Source organism: Rhinoderma darwinii, chromosome 3, assembly GCF_050947455.1.
Source record: "Rhinoderma darwinii isolate aRhiDar2 chromosome 3, aRhiDar2.hap1, whole genome shotgun sequence".
In the NCBI taxonomy this organism is placed as follows: domain Eukaryota; kingdom Metazoa; phylum Chordata; class Amphibia; order Anura; family Rhinodermatidae; genus Rhinoderma; species Rhinoderma darwinii.
Window position 1 is genome coordinate 141,556,314 of NC_134689.1, and position 13,389 is coordinate 141,569,702.

Genomic DNA, 13,389 nt, shown 5'->3' on the forward strand with positions numbered 1-13,389 from the left:
TGCCTGGGCACATGGCAGGGCTCAGAAGGGAAAGATGATGCAGATAAGCTGTGCGGAGTGCGTCAGGGTAGATTAAAAATCTAAGGGATCTATGATAAATTTTAAAACACTCCATCATACAGAGCCCTGGTTTTTCGGGACACATGTCACATTGGTATATTGTGTCCTCCCTTATCCCCCTCTTATAGCAGACTTTGCACCTCTTTTGACTTTTTTTCCCCTTCTTGCCAGTTTGGGGAACTTCTCATGGAAAGTGTTGCCCTGGTACGATGCGTGTGGCCTCGCTTCCAGAAGTAATGGGTGCCCCCCCTTCTTGGTCCCTAAAGATTAGGTTCTTGATAACTACATCTTGAAATTCCAGGAAAGTTCCCCTCTGGCCTGCACATCCATGTAGCACGTACACATTGTACAATGCCATCTGTATGATGTGCACGGCCAGCTTCTTATACCACACCGCATGGCGCTGTAGGGCTTCAGAACTTGATCTGACAAGTCCACCCCTCCCATGTACCTATTGTAGTCCAGGATGCAGTCTGGTTTGGGGGTCTCTGTACTGGTACCTCGTACAGGTACATGGGTACTGGTGTGGGCATGTATTGTTGTCAATACAAGGACATCTCTTTTGTCCTTGTACTTGACACACAATATGTTGCTGCTAAAATGTGCCCTGCTCTCACCCCTTCTGGGTGTTTGTCAAAGTAGAGTCTTAGGGAGGCCTCTCCGATTTTCTTCTAGTAGTGCTGCATGCCGCAGTACTTCTGGAAGCGAGGCACTTGAAGAGCGGGACGCTGGTATAAAAATTATCCAGGTAGAGGTGGTAACCCTGGTCCAGAAGTGGGTGCAACAAATCCCACACTTTTTGCATTAACTCCCAGTAAGGGGGGGGCATTCTGGGGGCTGAATACTGGTGTCCTTCCCTTCATATATCCTAAATTTGTAGGTATACGTGATGCACTCTCGCACAGCTTATACATCTTCACGCCATACCTTACCCTCTTACTCGGCAGGTACTGTTGGAATTGAAGCTTCCCTTTAAAATGTACCAAGGACTCATCAATAGAAATACACTTCTCGGGGGTGTATGCTTGGGCAAACCAGGCACTGAAATGGCCTAATAGGGGTCTCCGTTTATACAAACGGTCAAAACTAGGGTCTTCTCGGGGTGGACACTGCTCATTATCTGTATAATGTAAGAAGCGAAGTATTGCCTAATTTATTTTTTTTAGATTCCAGTTCAGTTCTGAATTTGCTTTGAGGGGCCTATATATTAGACACCCCATTTTAGAAACTAGACCCCTCAAAGTATTCACAACCGCATGTAGAAAGTTTATTAACCCTTCAGGTGTTACACAGGAATTTAGAGCAATGTAGAGGAAATTTACATATATTTGTTTTTTTGGTCAGAAAATCCTTTTAATTCCATTTTTTTTTTCTGTAAAACAGAAGGTTTTACCAGAGAAATGCAACTCAATATTTATTGCCCAGATTCTGCAGTTTTGACAAATATCCCACATGTGGCCCTAGTGCGGTAATGGACGAAGCACCGGCCTCCGAAGCAAAGGAGCACCTAGGGGATTTTAAAGAGGCTCTGTCACCAGATTTTGCAACCCCTATCTGCTATTGCAGCAGATAGGCGCTGCAATGTAGATTTCAGTAACGTTTTTATTTTTAAAAAAAAAGCATTTTTGGCCAAGTTATGACCATTTTTGTAGTTATGCAAATGAGGCTTGCAAAAGTCCAAGTGGGTGTGTTTAAAAGTAAAAGTCCAAGTGGGCGTGTATTATGTGCGTACATCGGGGCGTTTTTAATACTTTTACTAGCTGGGCGCTCTGAAGAGAAGTATCATCCACTTCTCTTCAGAACGCCCAGCTTCTGGCAGTGAAGACACAGCCGTGTTCTCGAGAGATCACGCTGTGTCGTCACTCACAGGTCCTGCATCGTGTCGGCCACATCGGCACCAGAGGCTACAGTTGATTCTGCAGCAGCATCAGCGTTTGCAGGTAAGTAGCTACATCGACTTACCTGCAAACGCCGATGCTGCTGCAGAATCAACTGAAGCCTCTGGTGCCGGTGTCCTCGCTCGTCTGACACGATGCAGGACCTGTGAGTGACGACACAGCGTGATCTCTCGAGAACACGGCTGTGTCTGCACTGCCAGAAGCTGGGCGTTCTGAAGAGAAGTGGATGATACTTCTCATCAGAGCGCCCAGCTAGTAAAAGTATTAAAAACGCCCCGATGTACGCACATAATACACGCCCACTTGGACTTTTGCAAGCCTCATTTGCATAACTACAAAAATGGTCATAACTTGACCAAAAATGCTCGTTTTTTAAAAATAAAAACGTTACTGTAATCTACATTGCAGCGCCTATCTGCTGCAATAGCAGATAGGGGTTGCAAAATCTGGTGACAGAGCCTCTTTAAGGCCTCCTTTTTATTATGCACCATGTCCGGTTTGAAGAGGTCTTGTGGTGCCAAAACAGTGCAAACCCCCCAAAAGTGACCCCATTTTGAAAATTAGACCCCTTGAGGGATTCATTGTAGTTTTCATGGGGTGCATGCGACTGTTTGATCAGTTTTTATTCTATTTTTAAATGGCGTGGTGACTTAAAAACAGCAATTCTACTATTTGTTTTTTATTCCAAATTTTTTTTTTTACAGCGTTCACCGTGCGCTGTAAATGACACATTCACTTTATTCTGCGTGGCGATACGATTATGGCGATACCAGATGTTTATAGTTTTTTTTTTTTGTCTTATGGCGTTTGATTTTTTTTATAAAAAGTATTTTATTGTGCATTTACTTTTTGTGTTACCTTATTCTAAGAGCCAGAACTATTTTATTTTTCCATCAAGAAAGCCGTGCGAGGACTTATTTTTTGCATAATGAACTGCAGTTGTGATCAGTACCATTTTTAGGTACATGCGACTTTTTGATCTCCTTTTTATTCCATTTTTTTTGGGAGGTGAAGTGACAAAAAAAATGTGGTTCTGGTAGGGTTTATTGTTGTTTTCTTTTATGGCGTTCACCACGCGGGATAATTAACGAAATAATTTTGTAGTTAAGGCCGTTACGGACGCGGCGATACGCATTATGTATAGTTAGTTTATTTTTATTAATAATAAAGGATTGATAACGGAAAAAGGGGGATTTTTACTTTATTGCTTTTAAAACTTTTATTTTCTTATTTTTACACGACTTTTTTTACTTTGTCCCAGTAGGGGACTTGAGCACAGGAGGCCCTGATCGCTATTCTAATACACTGCACTACATGCATAGTTCTGTGTATTAGAGCTGTCAGCTACTCAGTGATAGCAAGCATAGTGGGTCCTGACTTTGTCAGGACCCACTAGGCCTCCGTAGATGGCGTAGCCAGACGCCATTGTTAGGCGTCCGGTTGCCATAGCCACCATCGCCGGCCGCTATCTTGTAGCATGCCGTCGATGGTGGTTTAACCTCTAAAAAGCCGCGATCGCTATTGAACGCGGCTTTTAAGGGGTTAATTAGTGGGGACACAGCGATCTGTCCCTGCTGTAGGAGCTGTGACAACTGCTGTACGAGACAGCAGCTGTCACAGTTCCTGCATGTGTCGGGAAGACGGCCGAAATGACCGTTACTCCCGTGGCGTACTATTAGGTCATGGAGTTCGAACGATACAGCTACCATGACCTAATAGTACGTCCAGGAGCGGGAAGGGGTTAATCACTGGCTCAGGAGACACCTCTTTGATGTGACCTCTAGGGAAAAGGAGACTAGCGGAACACAGCTCACCTACCTCTATCCTACTCCACAGCTAGACACATGCTGCATTCACAGAGTGAGCTCTGCATCAGTTCGCACAAGTCCCTTTAAGCATATAAACAAAATTATGCATGTTTATCCAGTATGTTTGTCTTACATGCTCCCTGCACACAAACTCAGTGATACTGCCTTCTAAGAGCCAGGGACTGGGGTAAAATAAATAATAAAGGCAGATTCTGTCTGCTGTAGCAAAGTTGGCAATATACTCTGGATAATCCGTGTATATTTGGTAATTATGGTGCATGCAATTTCCTTATGTATGACACTCGGGTTCAATAAAGAAATATACATGTGATTCACATAGCTTATTTTACTTAATTGAAGCATATTGTTTTTGTTTATACATACATTTAATTTAGCATTAAAGAAAATTGAGATTTAAATCAAGAATTGTCCAAAAAAAAAAAGTGTGTATAAATGATATATTCTTAGTCCACATTGCACTCAGCCGTAGCTGCGCAGAAAGTTAAAATCAAATTTTCCCTATCGCCCAATGACCGCACTCATGGAGAGACTGCCTCCTCCCCTGGAAAGGAACTAGAATTCATTCAAAAAGGAGGGAACACTCCCATCATCCCAATGGTGTGTGCCTGGGGTCTCGTGCATAACTTGAAGCCTCTACAAGCCGTGCCTGTATATTCGTCGGTTCTGTAGGGTTCTGGCCAGTGCAGCCGGTGTCAGACAGGAAGTGACATGGGTAGCGTCTGGTTTCCTGTGGCTGGCAGGAGATGATGCTGGTCGCTGGGGCTGGATGTGGTTGAGTCTTAGCTCATGCTCTTTGAAAGGGACCCAGCCAGTCTTAGGAGAGCTGTGTCTTTATAGGATCTACTGCAGATCTCCAGCTTCCTAGTGTTTGGAGATGGAAGCTTCACAGCGCGCCAATTCCAGTTTCCTTGCCACGGATGCTAGACCGATATACACTGGTGGGGTAAGAGGGGTTGTTACCACTAGTTTTTTCCATGACCCTAATTTAATATAAGGACACCGGGAAAAGGTCAGCTAAACTTCTAAATCCCACATTCTGTTTTTAAGAAAAATCTCCCGATGGCCTATGTAAAATCCCTCTGTAACGACTGTTTGGAGAAGTTTTAGAAGATGAGGGACCATCTCTGTTTAGGAGTATAAAAAGTGTGGTCAAAAATAAAGCCTTAATGGAATTTTAAACTTCAAGTAAGGAACGCCCGGGCACTTCATCTGGTAGATCTAGAGCAGTCTCCTCTTTCAGTGAGGATGAAGTTGAGTCGGGAGCAGAGGAAGAGGGTATATTGAATTCCAAATATGACTCCTCTTTCAGAAGAAGAGCTCTTTGGGAATCCTCCTTTTCCTGCAGAAAATATAGATTTATTAGTCAAAGCCATGAGGGCCACCATGGATTTAGAGGATTCCAAAGAGTCTAGGTCGGTGCAAGAGATCATGTTCGAAGGTTTAAGGCCCAGAAGGAGAAGAGCGCTCCCGATCCACAAAAACATCAGCGGCCTTCAGGGAATGGAAAAAACCTGATAGGAAATTGATTTATTCCATGATCAGTTAAAAGGAAGTACCTCTTTGAGAAAGAAGGAAGAAGTCTTCTGCCTGGGATAGGGCTCCTAGAATTTATTCCCCTGTGGCAAATTTCATAAAGGGCTTCTCTACCCTTTGAGGATGTGGGTTCGCTAAGGGATCCTATGGATAAGACAGCAGAGGTATACCTAAGAAATTGGGAAGCTATTACCTCTGCTTTCAAACCTACTATTGCAGCAACAATATGGGCTTCTAACTGGCTAACCCAGATTTTAAGAGCGGTACTCTGACATCAGTTACTGGCTACATTACCTACCCTAAGCAGTGCCATTGACTCTGTTTCAGTTGTGTCAGCTGATTCCTTACACTTAAGTGCAAGAGCAGCGGCATTGTCTAATTCAGCTTGTATAGCTTTATGCCTCAAATGGTGGAAGGGTGATGCGGGATCTAAGTCAAAACTTTGGGCCATGCCCTGTCTGGGATCTATTTGGCCCAATCCGATAGGAAAAAGGGGTCCCTTTCAGTGATACTTCCCTATAACAAAAAAATCCTTTCAGTCCAATAAAAGGGAGGGCCTCAAGCAGTTCAGTAAGAACAAACTGAAAAGGTCCAAAAAAACAAATGATTTATGTTCAATTCCCAGTATGATTCCTCTAGAAAGAATTCCAGGCAATGACTCCAGAGGTCCTGTGGGGGTGTCTATTGCTCTTTTCCCACAAATGGCAGAAAATTTCAGCCAGTCCATGGATAAACTCCATTATAAAAGTATTCAAACCAGATTTTCTTTTTCTCTAATTTTCAGAGGAAAGATTTATTACAGACTTGTGCGCAGATCCAGATAAACAAAGGGCCCTTTCCAAAGAAATGTACTCTCTGCTTTCCAAGGTATTAATCCAGGTCCCTTCAGGAGGGAAAGTGTTCTACTCAACGCTGTTTCTGGTAAGAAAACCCAATGGTTCTTATCGCACCATTATAAATTGAAAGAAGCTGAATCTAAGCCTATGTTACAAGAAGTTCTGCATGGAATCCATTACTTCCGCAGTAAACCATCTTTCCGGGATGTGTCGTGTTTACTTTGGATCTTCGCGACATGTGTTATCATGTGCACATCCACAGTCCCTTCCAGAAATTCCTAAGAATGGCAGCATTTCTAGAGAAAACTATTTGTCACCTACAGTTCAGAGCTCTCCCCTCTGAACTCTCACAAGCCCTAAGAGTATTCATGAAAATTGTAGCAGAGATGACATTGTGATAATACCTTATCTGGATGATTTTCTGCAAGTGGCAGAGTCTGATCGGATTCTTCAACAAATAAAAATAGTAGGGGGTATTCTCTTCAAGCTTGGCTGGGAATTGAACGAGGGAAAATCAAAGCTAGTCTGTGCATCTTTCTGTGGACTCTGCAACTCAAATGTCATACAGAAGAAGGTGGTCTCTTTAAGTGAAGCAATGTCTGTTCTGGGATTACTAACAGCCTATATCCCAGTGGTAGAATGGGCCCAGTTCCACTCAAAACCCCTTCAGCATCAGATTCTGTTAGAATGGGACAAGACTCAGGGGTCCTTGGATCACAAGATAGTTTTGTCCCCACAGACATTGCAATCCCTATCTTCGTGGGTGGATCGGGGAAACCTAGAAAAGGGAATCCCTTGGAAGAGCGAATATCTTTAACCTGACGGCAGACGCCAGCCCACACTCTCTTCTACAGGGCATTTGGGATCAAGATACCAGGGCTCAATCCCAGAATTTCAGGGAATTTGTGTCAGTGTTCCTAGCATTATCCCAGTTATTAGTCAGGGATCGCAGTGTGAAAACACATTAGGACAACTCCACAGTGGTGGCGTACATAAACAGCCAAGATGGTACAAGAATCCTAAGTCTGTTATGTTATCCCGGTCTCTGAAAATATTCCAGTTAGCAGAAACCCCTCTCAGCAGTTCATCTCAGGGGGATAGACCACAAGGGGGATAGACCACAAGAACGCAGATTTCTTCAGCAGTTATCATATCAATCAGGGGGAATGGAGTCTGAATCAGAAACTTTTTCACTCAGATTACAAAATGATGGGAGGCGTCGGTAGTAGTCCTGTTTACTTCTCGAGTAAATCGAAATGTGGACCGCTTTTCGCCTTGCCAACTCTTTTCCACTGAATCAACCTGAAAGCATTCTGCAGAAGTAATTGATTGCTCCTTTTTGGCCGAGAAGACTCTGGTTTTCACGGTTTCGAAAAATATCAGTAGCGACCCCATGGGTTCTTCTGGGGACTCTGGGTGAAATATTGTTCCCTGGGACAAGAGTCAGAGGTCAAAAGCCTGCACCTAACTGGCTCTTGGAAGACAGATTCTAAGGGACAAAAAAGGCCTGTCTGATCAGGTTATTGACACTTCTAGCCAGGAGAAAAAAGGTCACCTCAGAGATGTACCTGGAGAGTCTTCTGTAAATTTGTGGGGAAACCAGTCGGTATCTTTTGAGGGTCCAGATCTCCCTATAATTTGAGATTTTATTTTTCTTTTCTTTTACAGGAGGGCTTAAATAAAAATCTTAGACCCAACCCTGCACATTGAGGGTCCACGTATTCTCTCTTAGCGCCCTATTTAAAGCTAGGATATCTGAGCACCCTTGGTTTCAAAGGTTCCTGAGGTCAGCCTGTAGACTCAGACCCTCTTTAAAAGTAAAATCCCCTCCTTTTGGGATCTCAATACGGTTTTATCATTCACCGAGTCCTCTTGAGCCCATTAAAGATATCCCTTTGCCTTAAGTTGGCTTTTCTCTTGGCAATCACTTCAGCTAGAAAAGTGGGGGAGATTGTGGCTTTTACCATAAATAGGCCAAATACCCACATCCTGGAGGATAGGATGGATCAGGAGAAATAACTTTCTCCCTTAAGTTGTCATAGATCTCAAGAAATGGTGTTACCCTCCTTCTGCGCAAATCCCAAAAATAAGAAAGAGGAGATTGGAGTACTTTCAGGTTACTAGGGAATGGAGACCATCTTCCCAGCTACTTCTCTCGTTTCAGGGTATGAATAATAGGAAGGCAGCTTCATCCAAACCTATAGCAGGGGGGATTAAGCAGTCCATTTCTCTAGCCTATTCAGATTCGGGTAAAATTCCACCCTCAGGGTTTGGTGCACATTCCACTCACTCAGTTGCTACTTCTTGGGCAGAAAGAGCATGTGCTGATTTTGGTAGGAAAGTTTTTTGCAGGCAGTAGTCCCACCCTAGACTATCTAGTCTAATCTCCGTGGGTGATGTCATAGGGCGATTGGAAAAATCAAAATTACTTACCAGTAATTGGTATTTCTTGAGCCCATGGCAGCACCTGTCAATTTCCAACCACATTTGCACTTATGGTAGATATTAATATGGGTGTGTTTAGAATATATGATAATATAAAATGTAAAAATGTACAAAAAAAAGGAAATTGATTGTATAAATCATGAATTTAGTCTTCTGTTCTTGCCAACAACTGGGGATGATGGGGGTGTTCCCTCCTTTTAAATGAATCCTGTTTCCTGTACAGTGGAGGAGGTGGCCTCTCCATGGGTGCGGTCATGGGCTCAAGCAAAAACAATTACCAGTAAGTACATTTTCTTTAAATATATATATATATATATATATTTAATTATTATTTTTTTAAACCGTAAAGTAACATTTTTATTAAAAGAAAAATTGTTGCAAAATCGTTTAATGTACTCAATCATTTCCTCTTCACCACCCTCCTTTTTAGGTCTCCTTTTCTGCCTTCCTACTGCTTGATTCCTCTTGGTCCTGAGTTTAAACTCCACTCAAATAAAATCTACCCAATATGGTTTATTTGTAGAATGCTACATGCGTTTTTCATGAAATTGGTTCCTTAAAAAAAAACAAACTTGTCTTGCAGAAAACAAGACATCATATGGCTACATTGATGGAAAGAAATAAACGTGTTTGTGACTATGACATCTGGCTAAAGCAGGACCTTCCCCTCCAAGATATTGTAAAACTCTCCCCTCTGAAGGATTTGTTTGCTCACAGGATATTCCACATGCTCGTGATATTCTGCGGATTTACGTCTAGCATATTTGTAGGCTTACGGTTTATTTTTAAGATGCGGTTTTCAGTCTGTGGCAATATTCATCTGCGCGAGCCGATAACTTAGGGTCAGTTCACACGGAGTTTTTTTTTTTACATGTTTTTGGATGCGGAAACCGCATTGGAAAGCGTGCCAAAAAAAACAGCCAAAAATACCTCCCATTGATTTCAATGGGAGGTGGTTTTTCCCGCAAGGCTGAGAGAGCTTATTTCGTAGCGTTTTTGCCCGCGGCGCTCAATGGCTACAGACTAAACTGCGTGCAGGCCGATCAAAATCTGCCTCAAAATTCCAAATGGAATTTTGAGGCAGAACTTTCTGCCTGCAAAAAACTGTTAACATACCCTTAGAATTCTTTCAGTTCCATCAGCTATTAAAATTATTTTAACGAAACTTTTTTTTTTTCTAGCTCCATCGCCATCATCTTGGTTTACACTGGCCATTCAGTGACACACACTTAAATTCCAAACCAGTTTCCATTACAGTGGATTTATGTAAATATGAAGCGGATTCAAGCACGTTATTAGGTCAACTTTCAAAAAAAGACACACTGTGTTATGGCAGATTAAAAGACCTTGTGTTAGACTGAAAAGAGCATCTTATGAAGAATAAGTTGAAGTGTTGACAGCTCATCAAGCCGGCTTGTGAATATTGTGGAACTTCTACACACTAAACATATGGCGCATGTTCCCTGGTCAACCGAACAGACGTCTGCATGGCGCAAAGACTTCTTGTTTACACACATTATACAAGTCTGATGTATGGTTTCATTACCACAAGAAGACTACAGAGAGCGGAGAATACAATATCACATTGTTTGGGTCTTTTGAAGTTTTGCATGACTTTCCAGCAGCAATAAAGTTTTAAAGGGAACCTGACCGCTTTTCTTACACCTTTTTTTTGTTTTAGTAAATACTTAGTCCTAAGAAAAGATGTCCCAGAATTGATATTTTATTGAATGTGGTGTTCTGTTCTTGGAAATGTATGAATAAATTAACAACTGCGCATTACTAGGGTGGTAACCTTATAAATAGGACAGTTAGGGTGCGACCCTACACAGGCAATCAATGGAACTGTGTCAGACTTGTGTAGAGACACGCTTAACCAGGGGAACTGTAATACCAATGTATGAATACATTTCCTAGAGGAATAATAGAGGAATGATACAATGCTTTCTTAGGAAAGATGCTCCAGAATAATGTTTTGTTTTTTTAGGGGTATTTACTAAAACTAACGCGTCAGAGCGCTTCGAATTGACAAATGAGTCTGCTACATTACAGGGTTAGTGATTTTATTTAAAAATTCACAATTTCTACAAACATACTTCATCTAAAAAAATAAATATGATGTAAACATTCTGTATTTACAGATGTAATAATCATTTAAATAAAGTATAAATGACAATTTCAGTTTGTAATTTGGCAAAGAAAAGTTAATTTAATCTACAAAGTTTATTTTCCTTTAATAAAAATGGAAGTGCAAGTATTCCTTTTATATTACTCAGTAATAACAGTCATGGTTGCTTATTCCTGTTACTGACTACAAATGAATAACTAGACGATATAAGAGCTCGTATTTGTTGAAAAGTGATGGACCTAATTAAAAGTTCAGTAGTATACACTATCTTACGCCTCAGATTTATTTAGTATGGAATAAGAATGGCATTATATAAAGTGTCGTTTTTGATATTGGTGTAATAAACCGAACAAAAACCTTCCCATCAGGATGACATGAAGTCTGTTGCGAGAAATCTTCAATGCTGTGGAGCACCCATCTTGGTCTCTAGCACAAGATGTTAGTAACGTCACACAGGACTGTCATGATCCATCTGCCATATGCCACCTGCTGGAGGCAGACTGTGCTGCTAAGCAATGACCCAAACCTATTTAAGTAGTTGTTTAACCAGTTAGTGACTGCCCATAGGTATTTTTACGGCTGAACTGGCTTTATTCTGATGCAGTAGCCGGTCTACGGCGCTGCATCGGCCTTTACTCCTCCCAGCGGCGCTGCTTTATTCTCCCTGCTCTCAGCTACCCGAGATTGGAGCAGTCCTTCCCTGTTCAACCCCTTAATAAATAAAAACCCACTTTTTTTTCCCCATTCTAAAATGATTTTATTATGAAAAAAAAAAATTGTTACACATTTGGTATTGCTGTATTCGTAATGACCCCCAACTATTACATTTAACTTGTACGGTGAACCCTGTAAAAAAAAATGCTGTTTTCTGTTCATGCTGCCTTCAAAAAAAATTGATAGAAAGCGATCATAGAGTCACATGTCCTCAAATGGTACGAATACACAAAAAAAAAAACCCTCTCACAGCTATGTCAGCAGAAAAATAAAGTTTTATGGCTATTAAAATATGGCGAGACAAAAACAAATAATTTTAAACTGTTTTTGCTGTGTAAAAGTAATAAAAACAACTAAAAATTTGGAATCGCCGCAATCTTAACAACTCGTTGAATAAAGTTACTATGTTAAATTTATGTTGTTTACCATGTGGTATCATTTAAGACTCAAAGGGCGAAATTTTTGTTTGGTCATTTTCCCATTACCCCATCAAAAAAAGTTAAGTTAATCAAATTATACATACCCTAAAATGTTTTTTGAAAAGTACAACTTGTCCCGCAAAAAAATAGTCCTTATACAGCTATGTCGATGGAAAAATATTTATAGCTCTTTGAAGGGGATGATAGTTAAAGTGTAGCTAAACGTTTGACAAACTTCTGACATGTCAGAAGTTTGGATTGGTGGGGGTCCGAGCACTGAGACCCCACCAATCTCTAGAAAGAAGCAGATGAAGCCCTCGTGTGAGCGCTCAGCCGCTTCGTGTCTGTTCGGCTATTTCTGGAAATAAATGTGTACGGACTCAATACAAAGTCTGAGCCTGTACTCCGATACATCGGCTTTCCGGAAAAAGCCGAACAGACATGAAGAGGCTGAGCATTCACACGAGTGCTTTAGCTGCTTCGTTCCAGGGATTGGTGGGGGTCTCGGTGCTCGGACCCCCACCAATCTAAACTTCTGACATCTCAGGTTTAAAATACCTTTGGTAATAATGTTTGACAAACTTCTAACAGTGGAGCCAAAACATATTCCATACTATGTTATTCTATGTATCTACTAAAGTAATTCAATGAGTAATACTTCTCGAACATGTATGGGGGCATTAAGTTTGCCAAACCCACCAATTTCAGCAGGACCGGCTGACCATCTAATGTGTATGGGGGCTCTCCCGATGAAGGATCGGGCATGTTGAATTTCAATGTCCTATTATTTTGTTTTCAGGGTAGATAAGCTGCCTCCAAGATTGTCTAGCAGTGGCGATCCTGCTCTACCCTCTGAAAACACATGCATGCTTGGTTTGGCCAAGCGTGAATGTGTATGGAGAGGTCGGCAAGGAATAGCTGTTGGCTGAACAAAAGTATATGGCAACCTTTTAATCTACATGTGTGGGGATGTTTATTTGGACACCAAATTGCTGAGATAATGCTTTCAGCTTTTCTTCAAGGAGTATATTCTTTTTAACTTCTTCATTGTAATTGTATTTAAGATCTTCAATCTCTTCAAAAAATGTAGGATCAAAATTTTCAAGTTCCTTTTTCATCATTTTTATTTCTTCCTGTAAAAAATAAATAAATTAAGACATTTTAACAAGAATCAATTTAGTCAATACTGCAAAATATCATTCTAACAGGAGTTACCAACAAAAATGGAACAAACGACAAACTTCTACAGTAATCTAAAGCAAGTAGTTGTAAAGGATAAACTTCAGAAGATGAGAGCTGGATACACCCTAAACATTGCATCAAGAAATACTGCACTATATTCCCCACTTATGAAATGCACAAATAAATATCTATTCCTGCAGTTATCTGTAACAGATAATAGAAGATCATACCAGAACTGCGATGCTCACTACTCATGTAAAACTATTGCAAGTGGTTAAAAACCTGGTTCCAAATGCCTGACTGTGATATGTACTTCTATTCACAGGTGACTGTGTGTGTGTGTCT

General features: G+C 41.1%; 1 protein-coding gene across 2 annotated transcripts in view; it reads left to right on the top strand.

The window, feature by feature from the left end:
* The window catches only part of RLIG1 (RNA 5'-phosphate and 3'-OH ligase 1), a 44,110-nt gene extending 33,859 nt beyond the window's left edge, over positions 1–10,251 (top strand). For both annotated transcript variants that reach the window (XM_075856805.1, XM_075856806.1), the window contains one exon: positions 9,783–10,251. In XM_075856805.1, the coding sequence (XP_075712920.1) occupies positions 9,783–9,962 (180 nt within the window). In that variant the 3' untranslated portion in view covers positions 9,963–10,251. The remainder of the gene's footprint in view (positions 1–9,782) is intronic.
* Positions 10,252–13,389: the final 3,138 nt, after the last annotated feature.